This window comes from Strix uralensis, chromosome 6 (genome assembly GCF_047716275.1).
Source record: "Strix uralensis isolate ZFMK-TIS-50842 chromosome 6, bStrUra1, whole genome shotgun sequence".
Lineage (NCBI taxonomy): Eukaryota > Metazoa > Chordata > Aves > Strigiformes > Strigidae > Strix > Strix uralensis.
Genome location: NC_133977.1, coordinates 24,522,832 through 24,544,992, shown reverse-complemented (window position 1 = coordinate 24,544,992; position 22,161 = coordinate 24,522,832). Strand labels below are relative to the sequence as shown.

Below are 22,161 nucleotides of genomic sequence, written 5' to 3'. Positions count from 1 at the left end.
AAGAAAAGGACATAGTATGTTGTACGTAATGAACATCATTTTCCTCCCTCCCATTTCCTTCTCCCTCCCCCAAAATATACAACCAAGCAAAAGGCTGAAAAATATAAGAAAAGCACTGTCATTAAGTTTTCCCCTCAAAACCCAACAGATTCTATTTCTTCAGATTCTTTGATTCTCTACTTCATCAGGCATGACAAATATGAGACATTTTTCTTGAAGAACAGAAATATATACAAGTTTCAATTCAGAATGAAGGGCTAACTTGAATGAGACCTAAACCATTTCAGAGTTAAGGAAGAAATTTTTGGTAATGTACTGCTGCAATTTTTTCCCAAGCGTAGATGATAAAAGAATAGCACGCATTCTTACTGCTGGTCTAGGTATAGGTTTTTGTGGTTTCTTGGACCCCAGCTTCTTCATTGCATTGTAGTATTTCTTTTGTTCTTCTGTCATGAAAATGTCTTGACCTCCAAGGTAAAATAATAAAAATAGAACTGATTACAGCCAAACCTTTAAATCCATTAATTTGCAGCATTGCAGAACATGTTTTTTTTATGAAGGATATATTCATAGATTGTTATCAAAACAAAAATATAGTAATTATATCAAAAATTGTTAAAATATCTGACAAGTCTTGATGGAAAAATAAAACAAATTAAGGAACAGAGGAAAAACCCCAAAACTTCTATTTATTTGTTATTAAAAAAACCCCATACCTGATTAATTCAATTAAATATGTACCAGAAAACCTTGTAAAAACATACATTCCATAGATACTTATAAATCTAAGATCATGAACTCCACACTGTAAATCAATCAACCAGAAATAAAAAAGCTTCAAAGGTAGAAAGATTCACTGAGAGCTGATATGCCTTCAAGGAAACCATATGAGGAAGAAGAAATTACTGATTCTACTTTTCAGGATGCATGCTTTATCATTTGAGTACAGGTATCTCAGTTCAGATGTTCTTTTGTCACAATAATACTTTGACAGTGTATATGAGGCTTGATCATTTCCCTACATCATTCAGAGATCACCAGAAGCATGGGCTTATTCTGGGGTTTCTTGCCTGAATAAGAGGACAACAGTTTGAGTAAGAAGATATCTAGACTGGTGTGTTATGGATATTCCACATGTGGAAACACTTGTCAGAAATACAATTTATGTTGACAAGTAAGTTCTTTTTTTCCTCTCATGCATTGGTTTGTAAGTACATTCCAGGCATGCATGATGCCAAAGCAGTGACATTTGGAAATGAATTTCAGTCTCCCAGGTGATACTGTGACTTTGTCAAATGCAGTGTCAATCTTATTGAGAAAGTAATGATGAATCTGGATGAAGTTGTGTTTGAGTTTTTCAGCTGTGGCTACATATAGACATGAAGATTTAGAAGTCAAAAGAGATCCTGTTTAGCAGGTCTCCTATAAGCCAAATATCCAATTGAAATTCAGTTCTTCCAGAGTAAGAGGTTTGGGAGAAAACCAAGAAATTAATTTGCTGGTTATGGTGGAAATGTGATGTGACTCTGTCAGGAGATTTTACCCAGTGGGAAATAAAAAACCCATGCTACAAAGGAACTGGCATTGAACATGGGATTTCTTCTGCTGTCTCACTGATGTAATGGCTATCAAGAGTGAACAAGTTGTCTTTGTCTCAGTGTGCTGTCCATAGGAAGAATAGCAGTCTCAAGATGAGATACATCCTACATGCCTTTGAGGACTGTAACAGTTAAGAATCTGTCAGCTATTGGAACTTTTTTTTCCTCATAGGAACTAATGTAATGACGTAGGATGCACACAGGGACCAAAGACATGCACACAGTTTAACTACACAGAGACAATATATTGGAACATGAGGTCTTTCCCATTCATATCCCAACAATATTGCCCAAAATGGAGAGATCTCAGTGATGTGAAGGCAGAACAAAGACCAGAAAAATACTGCTGGGTAGCCATGCACTATGTGATCTGCACAATTTTATGAGCATGGGTGCATCTATAAATTCAAAAGACGGGCAACTAATGTTTGCTAATTTGCTACATGAAACTGAAGAATAGCATATAGATAAAACTTTACTCAGCCTAATTGTTGTCCTTTGTGATATTGGCAGTATTTTTTCTTTCTTGGTGACAGTTATAACAGCTACAAAGAGGTGTATACCACACAGCCAGAAAAAGCCCTTTAGCAGGAACACTTCTCTGCCTTCTGAGTCATAATGACTACAGTAGACAGTGTCTGCCAAGTGAATTTATAATCACCTCATTACTAAGGTCACTTTGTCACATACAGACTGCTAAAAATGCCAATAGCATGTATGTAACCGTAGTCTTCCTCTCCAATGATAAGAAGCTGAACTACCTTCCTCTTAAGTACTGGAAGCCCCTGATGTTTATCTAATGGAGGTGCAAACATCTTGCAGGATGATGTCATCAGGTTTGGAACCACAAACTCAACCTTTCTATTATGTGAGTCTGCAGATAAGAGACTCAAAGGATCTGAAGAAGCAACATACGAAGTTGCATAGTCCAATCTCAAGTGGAAAGATTTAATGGAAGTTTCCACTGCAGTAAGTCTAGCCATATCTTTTTTCAGTACAATGAATCAAACTTGACAAACCATCTAGAATCACAGAAGAAGAATCACATGAAGAAATTATGTACTGCTTTGGTATTACTGAGCTTTTTTTTTTTTTTTTTTTTTTTTTAAAATCAACATTCCATCATGATTCTTCTCTAAATGTGTACAGAAAAATAAGACTATTGTAGACCTCAGACAGAATTTATAGTTTAAATAGCAAGTAGAATTCAATTTGCCATCATAGCCTGCATTTTAATCTATTTAAATGCTCCTGGAGCTCTTGATAGAATCCTGTGTTCATCTGAATAATAGAAACAATTTCAGTTGAAAAGAAAGACTACACATTTTCAAACGTCAACAATTTTTTTTTTCTCTTGTAAATTCACTACTAACTCGAGACAGTTTCCCAACCATCTCTAATCTTACAATACAGAACAGTAGTTCCAGAATTCAGCTTTTCTGTGTTAGTCTCTTCATAACTGAGAAGGCCCTCACAGTACTGATTATGTTTATCAACTTTGATATTTGTAGTTTTGCATATTCTCTTCTTCCCTGTCATCTACTATTTGCTTGAATTAAGTCATCTGCATTTTCACATAACTTTGTCACAGCCCTGTAAGGGTAAGTGGAAAACAGTACTTAAATTTCTGATGTACAACATTATCTTTGAGCAGTACAGGAATATGAAGAATACTCAGACACTCAGTGTAAGTTTAAATTACTTCAAATGCCTTAAAAAGCAAAGACATTTAATTATTTTGAATAGAATGAAACGAAACCTTAATAGCCGATTTCTTTTTTTCTCCTATGATAAATTTTAGACACTCATATTTATCCTTGTATGCATTTGCTGAATGCTCAATAACAATGAAGTGTTGTGAAAATGAAACGTGATACTTATCTTCTTTTTTTGTTGGTTGAAGTTATCTATGATGACACCAATAAATAAGTTTAGGGTGAAAAACGATCCAAAGATGATAAAGGCAACAAAGTAAATATACATGTACAGGTTGTCCTCATACTTGGGCTGTTTCCCTGTCTAACACAGAAAAACAGCAATACATCACAAATACAGTTAAGACAAATTACATAATGCCAAGCAGGAACAGAAGTTGCATCCAGCTGGTTAGCAACTCCTTGACAAGCAGGGGAAAACAGCTGTTTTGGAGCATACCCTACACTTGCCTTATCTTTGAACTTCAAATTGATCTATTTAATACAGGTGTCTTTAATTGCACACACAGACCTGCCATTCCTCCCCTTTCTGTCTGCCAGTTCTTCTCTAATGACATTTGATGCAGTACCTACTAAATTTGACAAAAACGTGCAAATCTCAAAAGCAATGCAGTTCCTATGGTCTTCATGCAAATCATGAGCTGGATAGAAGAGAGATGTAAACAAAGACCAACATTAACAGAAAAACAAGCAAAATTCAGCCATGTTATTTTTTGAGATCACCAGAGTCTGCACCTCTGGATTAGTTTTTGCAGGTGATGTCACTTGATTATTTGAGCTATTTTTGGAGACACAGGAAAAACTTGTTTCCTAATCTCTACAACCTCAGTGACATAAATTAATAGGAAACCAGATTTCATTAGTTTTGTTATTTACAGATGACTTATTACATTAGTAATACTAATATACTGCTGTAATTTTTTTACCTATTAGAAGTATATGCACTTAACTACTTTATAGACCATAGATGTATATAGAAAATTTATCAAGGTTTTACATTTTTATTCTTTGTATTTTACTTCATTTCAACAGCCATTCAAGAAGGATTACATCAATTTTGGATCTGATTTCACTCAGTAAATTTTATATTGGACTCACTTCTCTAGAATCAACCGCAGCGTACATGATGTCCATCCATCCTTTAAATGTTGCCTAAAAACAAAGTTTGTTAATATTTTATATCAAAGCTTCAATTCTGTAAACTTTCTCAATAAAACACTGTCTTCTGCAATGTATTTGCACCCACAATAATAAAGACGATTATTAAAAGCCTGGTAAGACACGAGTGGAGTATTCACAGGAAGTAATTTACTGTGAAATACTTCTCCCTAATACTTGAGCACTGAATAAATTCTAAACTTCATGAAAATTCATATAACCTCTATGTGGGACAAGTTGCAATCAATATCTGAGCATAACAGAAAGACTGCAATTTTTAAGAAGGCTCTCAGTTCCAACTTTCTGACTACCAAAAAAAATGGAGGACGACTCCAAAAATCAGCCATCATGGGTTGGCATTTTTCAGACAGAATATGCAAATAGTCCTAGAAGAAACTCCAGAAGATAAGTAGTACCAAGAAATCTTAAGCAAACAATAGAATCATAGAGTGGTTTGGCTTGGAAGGGACCTTTAGAGATCATCTAGTACAACTCCTCTGCCATGGGCAAAGACATTTTTCACTATATCACACAACCAATGATGGGGCACCCACAACTTCTCTGGGCAATCTTTTCCAGTGTCTCACCATCCTATCATTGAAAAAAAAAAAAAAAAATTCCTTATATCCAATCTAAATCTACCCTCTTTCGGTTTAAAACTGTTGCCCCTTGTCCTGTCACTACAGACTTTGGGAAAATTTTCTCTCCATCTATAAGCCCCCATTACATATTGAAAGGCTTCAATAAGGTCACCCTGGAGCCTCCTCTTCTTCAGGCTGAACAACTCCAACTCTCTCGCTCTTTCTTCATAGTAGACATGTTCCAGCCCTCTGATCTTTTTCTTGTCCCACTCTAAGAGGTCCATGTCTTTCTTCTACTGGTAGGCCCTCATGAGAGTGGAGTGGATGAGAAGAATCACCTCCCTCAATCCATTTGCCACACTTTTGATGCTGCCCAGGATATGATTTGCTTTCTGGGCTGTGAGCGCACATTGCTGGCTCATGTCCACTTTTCTGTCCACCAGTATGCCAGGTCCTTCTCTGCAGGGCTGCTCTCAATACATTCATCCTCCAGTCTGTACTGATACTGGGGATTGCCTTGATCCAGGTGCAGGACCTTGCACATGGCCTTGTTGAACTTCATGAGGTTCACAAGGGCCCACTCCTCAAGCCTGTCAGGGTCCCTCACAATGGCATCCCAGTCCTCTAAACATATCAACTGCACAGCTCAGCTTGGTGTCATCCGCAAACTGCTGAGGGTGCACTCAATCCCACTACCTATGTCAGTGATTAGACTATTAAATAGTATTGGTCCCAGAGCAGACCCTTGAGACACACCACTTTTTACTGGTTTCCACTTGGACATTAAGCCACTGACTGTAAGTCTTTGGACACAGCCATCCAGCCGATTCCTTATCCATCTAGTGGGCCTTCCATCAAACTTACTCCTGTAAGCTGTGATATTAAGTAAAAACAAGGTATGAATGGTGTGTTTACTACAAACATTATGTAGCTGAACCATTCTATGCAAGATATGTTGCAAAAGCTAAAAGCACTGCTGTCCTTTACACTTAATTTATGCAATCAACTAGTGCTATTTAGCAATAGCTACTGTCACTCCCTGGAGCAGTCAGTGCCTGCTAGCACAATATTGTTAAATACTACCAGTTGGAGAGTTTTAAAACACAGATTAATTACCAAGTGCTTATGAGCACAAATATTTTTCCCAGAAGTAGTTTGTAAAGCGAACCTGATTAGGAATGTATGTTTCTGCCCTATTGGCTCCAAATTACAGATGCTGCCTCTGAAAAAGTCTTGTGCTTTGAAATCTAGCACTAGTAAATTCTGCAACTGCTCATCTAGAATTTAAAAACAAGCCAAACACTATCTTCAAAAAACCCACTTGACAATAATTTATAATGACTGGAGTGGGACTAGTAAGAATAATAAAAAGGGAAAGAAGAGAAAGGAAAAAGTGAATTTAAAAACTTTTTCTAAATCAATACTTGGCTCTCTTCTCGTTTGAAGATCAGATGAGCCCCTGAATGTATCTGAGTACTATGGCAAAAATCTAAATCAGCATGCCATTACAAATCAAGCAAATAAAAGAAAATTAATCCAAGCTGCCTTTTTTTTTTTTTTTTTTTTTTTTTTTTACTAGATACTGTATTTCTGTAGTACTTGGAAATGTACTAGTGATTGGGTGCCAAAGAACTTTATATCCATCTGGTAGATACTAGATATTACTCCTCTTCCAAATGGCCATAAAATGTATCAGATTTTTACCATAAGCAATATTAAGTAGCTTCACAGACGACAATTATAAAATCAAATCCCACATCCATTCATATATTGTAAAATAACACTGAAAATTATGGAATTAAATGTTATGCTACAAAACTTAAAGCTGGAAAATTAATTTATCAAAATTTATAACTTACTACTTGAAGCAGAGAAAGATAACCAGCTCCAACATTATCAAAGTTTACTTTCACATTTTTCCACTGAACTTCCACAGCAGTGTTCATAAGAGTTTTACACATAGTTACATTACTGACTTTCTCTGGTAGAAACTTCTCACCAGTTGTGGTGTTAACACAGTGATAGAACTTGCCAGCAAACAAATTTACTCCCATGATGCTGAAAATTAGCCAGAATGTAAGACAAACCAGAAGTACATTCATAATGGATGGGATTGCTCCAGTAAGAGCATTCACAACCACCTAGTAAATAAACACAGAAAAAAACCTTTTAAAAACAATATGTAAAGCACTAAAAAGATTACTTTTTTTCAAATATAGCAAAAGATTTAATGTAAAGTATTTAAATACACTGAAGTAATGCAAATAGAAAAGGAATAACACATGTAATACAATCAAACATGCGACTGTTGGCCTTGAAAACAGACATGCAGTTCAGTGTTGGTCCATGATTTTATAATTAGGCATATTTTTATGAATTTGTTTTACACACTGTTTCTTTTTTTTCTTACCCTCATGCCTTCAAAGCGTGATAAAGCTCTTAGAGGTCTCAAAGCTCTTAACGTTCGGAGGGATTTAATTGCACTGAGTTCAGAGAAACCAAGGGCATAAGCTACTAAGCTAACCAAGGAGACCTAGAGGAAAGAAAAAACAAAAGAATTCTTTTTTTTTTAGTGGCCTCACAATACAATGTAATGCCTTGAGGAAGAAAACTTTGATCTGTAAATCAGAAAAAAGTTCATAAGGACCCTAAACTTCTAGCAAGAACAAATAAAAAAGAACAAAAAATTTTTAAAATTAACATTATGTGTAAATTTCAGAACAGTTTAAACAAAAAGAGACTTTAATCTCTGGAATTTTCATCACAGTGCTAATTAGAAGAATGCACATCATACCTGTGCAAAATGAAGGGCAATTTGGATAAAAAGAATTTGAATAAAAGCTCATCTTCCCAATAAACAAACAAAGCCTGAAATCTACCGAAAACCTAATCCCATTCTACATGACATGTTACAGTACTAAACAGGGCCCTACTACAGATGCGTTATTACAGTCATGACAGAATGTGAGCCAGAAGCATTTGCTTCTGTTAATTTGCACTTAGAATAATTCACATAACAGCAGATGCATTAATAACTAGTAATTCATATTGCCTGCAGATGATGACAGGCTTGGAAGTGGAATATACTCAGTCAGACAGGACTCTGACATGTGTGACTCCTAACCGTATGACAGACACAAAGAAATACCAATGTCAATACAATTACCTAAAAGCAATGCACTTAAATGCATAGAACACAGTAGACAGCACTTTCCTGGGAAGTGGAATTATGACAGAATTAATTTGTGAGCTATGGCTTGTTGCCTCTTCAGACTACTACAATCTGGATATTTAAAAATCATAATATCAAATACCAGAAGAAAATCTATGTTCACCTCCATGTGGCAGAGAGCACAGTTTCTGGTTTTTGAAGTTCAAAACTGAAGTTAAAAATTCTAAGTCCAAGAATGATCAAGGAGCTGGCAGATGTGTTTTAGAGTTATCTGCCTTAGAGTATTGAAAGGGGTTAAGCAATGGCACATTATAGAATACACAAACAAGGAGAAAATGGCTAAATTTTTATGCCTTTTAAACAACACATGCAGTGTTTTAATAAAATCAAGGGTGATTTTAAAAAATCAAGATGCAATATTTTTTGTAAATCACACAAACTAGATAAAATTAACTTAGGGAACTTAGCATCTGTGCAATATATGACATACAAGTCAATGATCACTACAATGCTTTATCATGGATGACTATATACCTGTATTTGTGAAATAACCCATCTAAAACTTTAGATAATTCAGTTGCTGAAGTAATTATAATTAGGCCACGTAGTTCAAGAGAAGAAAATTTCATTTAAGATAGGAAAAAAGAAAACTAGAAGATCCAGAAAAAGAACACATTCACTGAGCGGAATGACCTTTGTTTATGCCACCAATCTGATTTCATATACAAACTCAACTATAATACTCAAGTTTCAGAAGACTGTGCCTTCTTTAAATTCAAATCCTAGACGAACATTTAGCATAGAAAGCACTAATCTGTATGAATCCATCAAGACCTTAAGATCATTACGCCTTACTTTTCTAATTCTCTCTAATTTGAGAGAAGATACAGAAAAATCTGTTTCAAGTATTCCTGTCAGATAACCATATTTTCTTAGATAATGAAATTATATTTGCTTATTTGTGTTGCAAGAAATCCTCTTCCTGCAAAATTAGCACATCTCTACTTAATGATGCTGTAATTTTATCTTTCTTTGGAAACTAAAATACAGTTTAACATATCTGCTTTCTTTTTTTCGGGGAGGGGAGAAAGGAGAAGGAGGATAGTTCATCTCATCACGTGGTGCTGATGGCAATTAAAGCTTAAGTTTTCTGGTACCATCTGTGGATGTGTATGCATGTGCATACAAGCATTTATTTATTTATTTAAATAATTTCCTCCTTTTCCTTATGTATGATCATGGTTTGAACAACTCCTGATACCAGCTCTGAACTGTCTTCCACATACAAAAGTGCTAACTGTAACATTTCTGTGATGTAAAATTAGAAAGTAATATTATATACTTTCACCAATACAGTAAATTCAAAAGGTGTATTGTAACAAAAAGAAAGGGAAATGTAAAAATCACACTGTGACGATACATGTGAGACAGAATCCATCCTCAGCTTCATTTCAACTTTCTGTTCTTGTAACTACAAAATGGGGCATTTGCAGAAAAGCACATTGTTAACGTAAGGTGGAAACATCTTACTTTGGATTTGTTAAACTGCTTGTGTTTTGGACAATTAATATGCCTTGAGATTAATTTCCTCTTTTAATATTATTACTCTTGCAGAAGACAGGGTCTAATTCACAATAATTTTTGAAGACTTCAGTACAATTAACAGCTCAAAAGCTGATTGTCCTGCTGTTTTCTGGTGAGAGTCAATGACTTCTTTCCTCACTGAGTCTTCCACACCAGATGGTTGTCTCCTGTTGCATTTACACGAGGAAGTCTCATGCAGATTTCTTTCCTCCAAGGGTAGTTCAAGCAGGCTGTCAAATACTACACAAACCCATGTTTGTTCTTTTTCATTATACCCTTTGAACTTGCACATGGAAGGCTGAGGAAAACTGGCATTTGTACTTGTTTTGGGGCTAATTATCCTTTTCTGGAAACACTACGAACACCACAATGGGCAAGAATTTCTGTTTGTGTGCTATAAATTCTTTCCCAAAGAGGGGACAGCTGGACAGTTTAGACCACCAGGTACAGAATAGTTTGCCTAGAAAGATCCTGTAACATGTTGCCTCACTGTGAAACATTTAATTAGACTGGTACTGGTATGGCAAATTTGTTCAATGTTTAGCTGCATAAAGGCATAAGACAGGAAGATAAAGTAAAAATAGATTCAAACAGTTGAGGGCAATGCACTGCCTGTTACCTAAACCAACAGGTAAAATGCCAGCAGTAAGAGAGAGTTAAAGTTGCTTGCTAGTAGCTGAAAACAGTAACAAGTAAATTTGTCAATAAAGTCAGAAAAATCTAAGCAGACCACCACTGACTTTTTCAGGGGGATAGGGTGGGGTGAGGAGCAGGTTTACAATACAGGTGGTCACACACTGGAAACAGATTGCCAATTAAGATGGCAGAATCTCCATTCAAAACTGGGTATCATCCTGAGCAGCCTAATTAACCTTAAGGTTAGAGCTAATTTCTAAACTGGCCCTGCTTTCAAGGCAAGGAGCTACACCAGAAAACCTCCAAAGGTACCTTCCAACCTAAATTATTCTATGATCTGCTGCTATAGGGTCATAAGATGTAGGCAATTCCAAGCAAGAAATGAAGATGGCTACATGAAAGCATTGAAATCACTGAAAGAAGGAATAGCCCATACCTATCCATATGGAGATATGGTATGTTTTACTAAGAAGAATTTATCTTAAATATCATTCAAGATCAACGTTTCACAATACAGGCTCATACAAAGATATTAATTCTGAATATGTCTTAATGGTTATCTGTTTATTTACGCACCTGTCACAAATCACAACTCTAATGGACAAATAGAAATGCAAATTTAAGTATCACAAAGAGTTCTGGAAACATACTGTCTTGGAATCCTAACAGGAAATGAGACTAAAGCATGGCATCAACAATTTTATGCAAAGAAGACAAAACCCACCTGGATGATTGCTGCTGATTCCCATTAATCATAAAATTGTCATACTTTTTCATTTAACATTTGAGTACAGTTTAAAAAAAAAAAAACCCTGAAGTCTATGACATCCATAAAGAAAGTAAATATAAAAAAAATATATATATATATATTCAGCCTCACTCAAAGACAGCCAACTTTTCTTTCCTTTGCCTTATTAAGGGTATCTTGTTTTGCAGAATTTAATCTTAAGGAAAGGGGAGAACCTCTTATACTTACTAAGGTTCTTAGAGATCAATACATCTGTTCTGGGAATACATGTTGACTTTATAATTTGTAGAAATATATATTGGGTGTTCACAACAGAAGGAATGGAGAGGACATGAAAGAAGAAAGCAGAAAACTGCATTCCCAGAGAAACCATGTGTCATCTCATGTCACTGAGTTAGCCCATTTGATCAGAATGGGGATTCTGCACCCCCGCCCCATAACTGATGCTAAAAAGAGAAGCACAGTTAAATGAGAACAATGGATAACAAACACCACTTGTGTCTTTCCCTCCAAAAAATGTATTTAAAAAAGAACATTACTTAAGTTTCAACTCTCTTGGTAGGGGACAAAATTTCCATCCTAATTAATAGATTCCTTCTCTGTCCATTTGTTGAATTTCCACTCAAATGTCTACACAGAGAAAGAAGTCCTTTATAAGAACATACCACGCAATGTCACTAATTTAATTAATTCTTTGGAGTGCAATTTCAACACTACTTTTTATCATACTTGTTGAAAAATGTTACTTCTGTCATCTAAAACTTGGCTTTTTTTTTTTTGTTACAAGAATTCAGAGAGGCTGCAAGAGGCATTCTCTATGATTGGAGACAGAGCCAAACAAAACCAAAACAATTTCAGCTTTCAAAAAAGTATCTTTAGAAAGTCATGTGTCAATGAAAAGTGGAAGAGTTGCACTGAAATTAGACTTGCATAGTACACAATGAGCACCACAACAATCAAAATGAGGATTGCAAATGAATGATTCCCACCTTTTTATATTGATCCATAGGCCATCACCTTTCATTTTCCTCAGTCCTTCTCTTTACTCCAATTGCTGCCTCCTTGCCCCTACCCCTCTTCTTTTTCTGTCTTGATTTTCTGATACTATTCCCTCTTGCAGTTCTTTGCCAGTGACTCATTAAGCCCAGGATCAACTGTCCTGCCCCAACCCCATGTGCTCACGTAAACTTCCCTTTCCTTTCTGTGTCTGCTGCCTCCTTGTTCTCTGTCATCAAATCCAGAAGACTGAAGTCCAATCAGCTGGTAGTCCTCACTCACTGGTTGGGACCCAGCACAGTAAAACATAGACAGAACACAGGGAGTCAACAATAGCATAAATATAAAGGCAGATTTAGTTACTCACTGAATAATTACAAGGCAATCTTATTCACCTGTATGTAATTTTTTTCTTATTTTAAACCCAATTTATATTCTTCACTATATATATATATATGTATCAGATTGGAGTTACATAAAAGGACCTGCCTAAACAACAGAAATAGGCTACTTAGAAAGTATAGTACCTACATCAACAATCAGGAAGTCCAGCCAGCACCAAGCATTAGTGAAATAAGTTTGAAAACCATAGGCAACCCATTTTAGCACCATTTCCAGAATAAAGACGTAAGTGAAGATTTTATCAGCATATTCCAGTATGATTTTTACAGTTTTGCGCTGTTCAATATATATATCTTCAAAAGCCTGTGAAGAATGGGTTATATATATGTCAGATATTCATAGGTCTTTGCAAACTACAAATTAAGTCAAAAGAACTGAATTAAAAATGGCAAAGTAAAATCACTTTCAACTTGAGATGTTTTACCTTGAAAAGCCAGCATGAGCAGAGATTGCAATCGCATTCTTTCAGAGTTTTAGATTTTATCATTGCCTGACAATGGAACTACAATATAATGACTGAAGTTGCCAAAAAGGTTTTCAGAAACTTCAATAATAGTCAACAGAGAATTACAATTTATCAACATAAAAAGCCTAGTCAGGCTCATTCAGAAGACAGTCTCCCGATTAAAAAAATTCAACCAACAATAGAGAATAATGAGCTACAGCGACCAAATATTATGTTGCTGCTGATCATTGCTGAATTCCAATATTGGGTGTTGGTGGCAAGGTTTTCGTAGCAGGAGGCTGCAGGGGTGGCCACTGTGAGAAGAGACCAGGGGCTGCCCTGTGCCAGCTCCACAATGGACGCACTCCAGGAAGCAGCTGAGCCCATCAGTGAAGCTGGTGGTGCCTCCATGAAAACATACTTAAGAAAGGGCAAAACACCACATGGCAGTATGAGGACTGAATTAAAACAGTGAGAGAAACTACCCTGCAAACAGCAAGGTCAGAGAAGGAACGGACATGGTACTTCAGGTGCAGGAGCAGAGATAATGACAGCATATACCAAATCCTATGTCAATCAACAACCAAAAAGAACCATATATTTAGTATCTGTCTGAAGGACTAAATGTCACGAAGAATAGTATAAAGGAATTCAAGGATTCCTATGTAACAGTCTAGAAATACTGAAACTAAAACTACAGCAAAAAATTAACTGAGAACATGATAAATTCAGTATCTCTACTGCTTCTGGGGACAATTTTAAAGTAGAATAATTGTTTCAGTTATTGCATACAATTCATTTTGTATGATTTTTCTAATTTCTTAAACAAGATTTTTAGTTTAATCCTTTTCATAAGCACCCTCACACACCCATATCAACTTGTATTCACCAAAAATTCATTTGCAGAGTGTTATTTGACAGCAGAATTTTAATGATTTTATATGCACTACCCAAAATTTTCTGGGAATTTGGTTCCAAGCACTTTTTCAAGACAACTTATTTTCTTAATGAACATACATGTGTTATAATACTATCTCTGATAAAACATTTTTTATGGGTACTGTTTCTATGGGTGCAAGCTTTACTTACCAGAGCACCACTACTGAGAAGAATCATGAAGACAATGAATGTTTCAAACCAGTTGTGTTCTACTATCTTGTAGCAGGTTTTTCGAAGGTTCCACCAGATTCTTCCTTTTGTGCTTTCCATACTGCCTTTACAGCATTTAAACTTTTGTATACAGCCTAATAATACAATGACAAGTTGTTATAGGGTAGAATGTTCATTATCCTGAAAAAGCATAATCACTCTTAAGTAGCTCCTGTTTCATGAGGTGCAAATTACTTCAATTTACGCTTCAAATTACTGCATGCCACTTAGAGCATCCTTACCTTCTCGATTTGATACTCTGGATGTAGGAAGACTCTCATGTACACAATTTTTCTACTACCCTGATGCTACATCAAGTAATAAAAAATAGTCATAGACTACTATAAATAGACTAGAATAAAAAAAAAAAGTCATCTGAGTGAGCTAGTTTTCATTTATAAACAGATTTTTAACAATTATTTTTCACTTATATACAGATAATCAAAGAACATGTGAATTGTCAGGGAGTAGAAACAAAGAGCATAAACACATAGCAACTTTCACATGAACTAGTTCAAGAGAACAGCAGCTTCTTTTAAAAGCAGTTTTGACTCTCAGCTAAGGTTCAGATAAATCACACAGACATAAACGCTCTTTATTTTATTATACTGAGGAATGACCTCTGCTTCAAGGGCTAAGTATACCTCTTTCATGACAGAAACAACTGATTTAACTGGAGATTGTGAGAGCTTTTGCATGTGGTACAGATTTGTGGCAACCGTCCACAGAATCCTGCCTCACCTTAGAGAGGTCCGTACCTTATCATAGGGCCTCAAGGCAGTTTTCAATGAACATCAGTATCTGCTTGGCTAATAGCAGTCTCCTCGTTTCTTTAAAAATGATTAATTACATAGAAACATAACCAGGTTTAAATGATTTTAATGGGTCCCAAAGGCAGTATTCTAGTTTTCCTGGGAGTGTTGTTAAGTTCATATGTTACAAGTAAGTTACACTGTATTTCATCAGCTCAGATAAAACAGCTACCAATGTGAGGAGCATGATTTACCTTACCTTCAACTACTCAAAATTTCTACATTATGGAAAAATTAATCTTATGCCCTAGGATTGACAGATATCACATAATATAAGGATAAGGAAGAACTGTAATATAATGTGAAATTATTTCAGAAGTGTAGGGGTTTTTTTAATCAAGAGCTTGATATATTCAATACAGTCCAACATTCCAAAACAATTTTGGTTTTTTAAAGATCAGTGAAATAATATTTCAAAGCACAAGAGTCCTAGCCTAAGTCAAAGGTGTCTTCATAACAGTAAATCAAAAAGCATGGATAGGAGAGTTAATCCTGGAACATATTTTGTTTTGAATTATTTGAATCCTGATTTAAAAGGAAAGTGAAATCTGTACTATCACAAAAATGGGAAATACATTCCTATACAGTAAATTTCAGTAGTCCCCTAAAAGACAGCTACACAGAACTAAAATAAATCAAAACTTCGACAGACATGCAAGACTTCTTTACTTGAATAAAAACATAAGATCTTATTCACCTGTTGCATCCCACATTATATTTACACACTCCCTTCCCTCATTAATGGTGTAATGTCAATATAATATCTCTATTGTTTAAGTAAAATTTTCCAAGATCTGAATCATCCATCCGGATTGCTTTCTAGCATTATGAAGGGACCATGTGTAATCACATGATCCTGGTTTAAATTTCTCAGTGGTGAGGGTTTGGTCTTGCAGATTTCACTAATGAGGATGTCATTGCTGAGAATCAAGTTTGTAGAATTGTGCCTAGTGTTTATTTAAAAAATATTATAAATTATCACATACACACATATTTAACTTTGCATCACACAAATGGCTCCATGGACTTCAGTCCAACTATCTACAACCGGCAAAATTAATCATATTATAAGACTTGACAAACTAGGATACAAGACTGCTGTAGCAAATAGCTTCTTTGAACTGCTAATGCTTGTTGCAAACAACCAAAATGTAATTGCTAACCCCAAATTTTATTTCCATACCTTCTGTAAGACATACCTTCTGTAAAGCATGCCTGGAGCTCTGATGCTTTTTCTGGTTCAGTTTCAGCTTTTTCTTCTCCAAAAAGAGCTAAATTAACTGTACTTCCTTCAGATGAGCTAGAAAAATTTAGCTTCTGAAAATAAAATTCAGTAACAGTTATACTTTACTACTATTTACATTTTTAGAATTGTAATTAACTTTAAGCATGCAACACTGTGCGCAAGTAATAACAACAGTATTTGTCACCAGAAATACACACAAACATCCACATATAGCAGTCAATGCTGTTGAAATGTGCATAAACCATCTGCTTTCTATCTGAAGATTGCAAGGCATATCATGTAATCTTTCATGGAATTTCAGAATTTCTGGTCTAAAAATAGTACAGCGTTATCATTCATCAAAGTTAACTACTACCAAGTAGATTTCTGATACATATTTTATTTATTTTGGTTTCTACTGTTATTTTCATACTACAATTTCTCTTGCTACATTTTAAACCAGTACCATTTCTACTGTATGCTTTAAGATGATGTATGTTGGCAGCTACTTTCATTAGAGTAGTCTCTTCAACCAGAAAACAGTAAATCCTGACAGCAAAAAACTTCAGATTGTGAACTGTCAGTGTAAGCTGTCCAAGTGAGAAAATGTAGCAGATTTTTAAGGCCTGATTTTAATTCATAATATAAAAATAATGGAAATTAATTATCAGTTCTTTTTCACTGGCATCTTAAACATCAGTATGATGCAAGCTAACCACTTCTGGCATATATGACAATTTATAATATAATTTGGTTACCTTTCACAGCAGATAATTTAGTTATTTTTCATTTTAATATCATTCTTATGATCTAGACTGGAAAATGTTAAAGTAAAATCATGATTAACATGAAACCTTTTTTCAGATGTGAATTTGAACATCACCCTCAATGCATTCATAAAACAAATTAAGCCTGCCCTATCTTAACCCATAATTATCACTAACATATGAACCTCTTTTATGTTTTTTCATATATACTGATAAGTTTCAAAAAGGAAAAAGTATGATAAATACATTTCAACTGGCATTAAATTGCATTCTTTATTGCCAATGCACATATGTATTACATTGTGCATTCTGAAACTACCCATTACTTTGGTACACACACCCGTACAGTTAACACCCAGAAACAAAGGATGTTTTTGTTTTAATAATTAAAATTACATAAATCACATTAGCATGAAAAAAATGACTTAATAAAAGAATAAGCCTTAATTTATTTTTTATTTTGTAATCTGCATGCGTATTGGAAAGATCCATAATCTGGAGATTTTAAAGGAAGATGCGGTGTCCTGTACACTTAATCTGAGTATGAGAGTACCAAACTAAGTCAAAGTAGTTTTGGTCACAGCATTCTCTGACATTTTACAATGTTATTATCAAGAAGTATATAACATCAGTAATGAATTCACACAACTAAATGGTCCTTAGGGAATGATGTAAGCACACGTTGTAAAAGAGCATCAGTTTTGTAGAATTAACACCATTTTCACTAATTTAGCTAGACTTGCATGATTAAGAGACGTTTAAGATATTAAAGCAGACAAGTTACAGGCACTATCCAAACTATATTTATACCTCAACTGCAAAATGTGAAAGGACAAAATTATTTTAGGTATTAAACAATTTTTTTTTTTTTTGCTATGTTTGTGAAAGAAGACAGAGACAATTTAATAAGAAAAAGTAGCCCAGCGTTCTGCATTAACTTTTATTAAAAAAGATTCAGTAACATTGCCTACTTTGCTGTTACTTCAAGAAACTGATTATCTGGAATAGAACCCCCAAATTACTCATATTTAATGTAAACACCTCTTTTCATTTTAGTAGCATTAATTTTAAAATATCAATGTTCACAGCAAACACCTTTTCCTATCAGTAATTCTATTGAACCTGAGGATAGCAATATATACCTCCATCTTTTTAATATTATGCTGCTTTCATCATTCCATGACATAGCATACATATTGCAAAATGTTGCAGCAGTGGTGGGTAAACTGAAATAATGAACTGAATTATAAATCAAATTACTAATTTTAAAAATATATATTTTTTTAAGAGTAAGGAAGTTTTGTGTCATATTGCTAATAAAAATTAAAAACAACATGAAGTACCCTGGGTCATTTGAACTATAAGCTACTTAGAACACCGTTTGAGTGGATGATATGAATTCAACTGAAAGAATACAGATTTTTATGAATTAACAACATTAAAAGATGAACAACCATAAATGGAAAAGGAAGTGGAAAGAATCAATATGTTTAGAATGCAAAACTATATATGTCATTTAATACATGGTAGAAGAATCAGAGATTAGAGAAGTTTTTTATTTTAAGTTAAGAAAGGCAATTTTCTTGACTTTAGAAATCAAATTAAGAAGCTCAATGAACTATTTTGATATAAAGGACAGGTAGCCTGGTTCCCTCTTTCTTCTAAGGACAGTGTAGGATATAATCCTGTGCTCGAAGAGTTACAGATTTAATTAAACATTGGTTCTCTTTTTTATGTGGGGTGCTCATATTTTTCACTAAGATGAAGGTATTGAACAACCAAAAAACAGACAGTAAAAAGCAATATGCAAGAGCTTCCTGTTCTGATTAAAAATTCAGTTAGTTTCTTTGCTACGTACAATGTTCACAAAGATCTAACTGATTTTGTGAATCACTCCAGGCAGAGGACTCTTAGGAAAGACAGAAATGTTCATCCTTCACCTTCCAGGGCACTTAGTTGCTGTTCAAATATTACCAAACTAAGGTAAGAAGGCCTCATTTTATATACACTAAACACTGGATTGAATGGCTCAACTCACATACTCAAAAATTTATTAGCTGCCTTGATGTTTGCAAATCAGCAGCTAAAACATTTTGTTATTCCCTCAATATAATACCTTTTTTTCTTTTTCACTGTTGGCAGTAAAAAGCTATTCAGATTTTGAATACATTAACTTTTCAATACAAATATCTACTGTAAGGTTATAAGGTCAAAATTTGGAGCTTATGATCTTTTTTTTTTTCTGAAGGAGTCAAGGTATGATGGCACAAACACGTTCAAGAATAATGTTACTACTACAGATTGTCCCACTGAAGTCACTTGTGATTGCTTGAGGTAATTCGTAAAGTCAATCTTTAGTAAGCATCATCTTAAAAATAATAAATGAACGTACACAAAATTGCAGATAATGACTTTAAAGAAAATTCTGTAATAAGGACTAATAATAAGTAGGCCACTTTTTATTCACATGGTGTAACCTACTGTGCATTCAACTTATAAGTCATTCACATTTTGATATACAAATAGTAAAGGAAAATCTGATATGTTTCCCAACCTCCAAAGCAAAGAACATACCAGCAATACAGCTGTTAATAGGAGGAAGAAAAGAGAAACACTGTCTTGTGTAATTTAAAAACACACCAAAACCAGAAACCAAAACAAACCCAAAGGAATACTGTGCTGCTTATTCTCATCTTCTCATTTACTAAGGATCTCTCTCTCTCTTTTTTTTTTTTTTAATAATTTAAGTAGACTGAGACTTTTTGCACTGGAGAAGGAGATGAAGAACTGCAGTAAAATGTGGAAGACAGTTGTTGACAACAGTGCTTTGGAAAGTATGTTCAGGAACCTCTTAGAAAAGAGGATCTGAAAATATTACTACGACTACGTAGAAATGCAACAGAAAACCTCAGTGCACCTGTGTTAAACCACTTATATTCTATTAGTTGAATATTTTCCTGCTCAATCAGATCTATTTTCAGCAGGAAATACTTCTTCAATAAAAACAATCTCATTTTTCCATTTAGTCCAAACTGTTAATTAAACAACAAAAAGGACACAAAGCACATTTTTTGTAATCATCTTTACTACATCAGCTTGACTTATCACTGAGTATGGTACTCTTCAGCTTAAGCACAGCTGGTAAAGTCACTTTTATTGAGATCTTTTTATCTTTTCCTGAAAGAATAAAAGTATGTCTATAAATAAAGCTTGCAATTTACCCTTTAAAGAGACCAAAAGTATTGTCCATAGAAAATACTTAGGTTTTTTTCACCAAACTAAAACCAAAACCTACCTCTCCTACTCTTAGAAAAAAAAATATGGCATGCATATCTTAAATTTTAAAAAAAGCATCACCTTTTTTTAATGTAAGGAAGTTTACAGTAAAACAACGTGACATCCAAATGAAAAACATTCAAGTTTTCAAATGATTACAAGGCCCTGGTTTAATATTTTGCATGCTATTTTACACCTGTCCAGATTCATGACAGCAGAAGTCCAAAGAAGGAGCAGCATCACATAAACAGTATCCATCAAATCAGCACCATCCCCCCATACTTAGCACCCAGGAGGATGGGATACTACCACATTCTACTCTCCCCTAAGTACCTTTTCTAAAATGTTTTTTAAAAACCCTTAGAAAGATACTTTTCCATTCCATCTTTCTAAATAGCTTACAGGTCCCCTGGGCACAAAAGTGAGACCTGAAATATTTCCAATATATAATACAGTGCAAAAGAAAACATGAAAGATAATGCAGGATTCCACAACAAAACCACGTGAACAGAATTTGTATTTGGAAAAGGAATACCTCAGTGACCCCTAAATGGCAAGGAGCAGAACTGCCCAACTATTCAGACAAGATCATCAGGAATAAGAAACACATAGTTTGGTAAAATTAAGGTTTGTTTTACAGTTCTGGAGTTTAGACATTCAGGAGGGTACTAGTTCCTATTTTGTCTTTTTAACAATTGTCTTAACTTTAGCTTTATCCTGCATTTTCCTAATTTTTATATTTCTTTCTTGGTTACACTTCCTTATTTATATCATTCTAAAACACACAGATTTATTTAGACACTTACATAGAATCCTATATAGAATTTTTGCTTGAAATTATGTTTTACATCTGTCTTTCTAAAAATAAAGCAACTGGATTAAGTTCATAAAGAAACAATTAGTGACGATGAAGAGCAAAACTGATATAACTGATTCCCTAACTTCCAATCTTGCAGACATACACAAACTTCATGAGTAGAATATAACTAAGTTATTACATCCATATTCAGAAGGACTATGCATATGTATACAAAAAGGTTATGTTTGATTGTTCGCAGGAGTGTATCTTTCATCCTATATTTTAGCTTCTCTTATATGAGAAAGCTGGAATGTAAATTATAAAAACATTGTGAGCAAACATGAAACAATTTATATCAAGACATATAAACATTTTAGCATACAAGTAACTGCATATATGTAATATCACAAAGGCATTGTTCAAATGAACATGAGCAGAAAATGTTTATAATTACAAGACAGCTAAAAATATGGTTCAACAGATGAACAGAAAAAGTCAAGTGAAGATTACCTTTCCATTTTCATAAAATCATAGGCTGTTAACCTTCTGTAAACTTGAACAGTCTCGATACTTAATAATTCAGTTAACAATAATAAAAACCTACAAAGCATGCAGGTTATGCCACAGAAGTAGCACAGAAAATACCAAAGATGTAACAAGGAGAAAGAAACATGTTGGGGTTGCCCTCCACCATGCTGTGACTTGAGTCATGGGACTCAGCTTACAGAGCGGCTTTGCATGTTTCCACTATATTGCAATGGATGGGGAAAAATATATTGTAGCTGAGTAGCATGCAGGCCAATCAATCTCAAAAGTGATCATATATGTATGATTTGTTTAGGTAACCTGTGTAAACATGCTGACACGTTGCTCTGCCTGGTTACAAAGCACCAGATCTGCATTCTTGACTGATCCAGCTTGATTTTACTCCTGTGAGAGGTAAGAATGGTACGTAATGAAGTTAAAACACGGTACCCTTTAGGTTGGTTGAGTTCTGGAAACAGCAGAAGTATGGATTCCGACTTATTAAAGATGTGTTTTCTAGGTATGTCACACATTTGCAAAACATAACATTTATAGCTGTTGATTAGAGCTTTA

At 34.6% G+C, this 22,161-nt stretch overlaps 1 protein-coding gene across 5 annotated transcripts in view; it reads right to left on the bottom strand.

Moving 5' to 3' along the window:
- LOC141945319 (sodium channel protein type 2 subunit alpha-like) overlaps positions 1-22,161 on the bottom strand; it is a 78,786-nt gene that overhangs the window by 4,193 nt on the left and 52,432 nt on the right. For all 5 annotated transcript variants that reach the window (XM_074873328.1, XM_074873324.1, XM_074873329.1 and 2 more), the window contains 8 exons: positions 16,196-16,313; positions 14,125-14,279; positions 12,720-12,893; positions 7,463-7,585; positions 6,912-7,193; positions 4,412-4,465; positions 3,480-3,617; positions 370-474 (listed from right to left, as the gene is read on the bottom strand). In XM_074873328.1, coding sequence (XP_074729429.1) covers positions 370-474; positions 3,480-3,617; positions 4,412-4,465; positions 6,912-7,193; positions 7,463-7,585; positions 12,720-12,893; positions 14,125-14,279; positions 16,196-16,313 — 1,149 coding nt within the window. The remainder of the gene's footprint in view (positions 1-369; positions 475-3,479; positions 3,618-4,411; positions 4,466-6,911; positions 7,194-7,462; positions 7,586-12,719; positions 12,894-14,124; positions 14,280-16,195; positions 16,314-22,161) is intronic.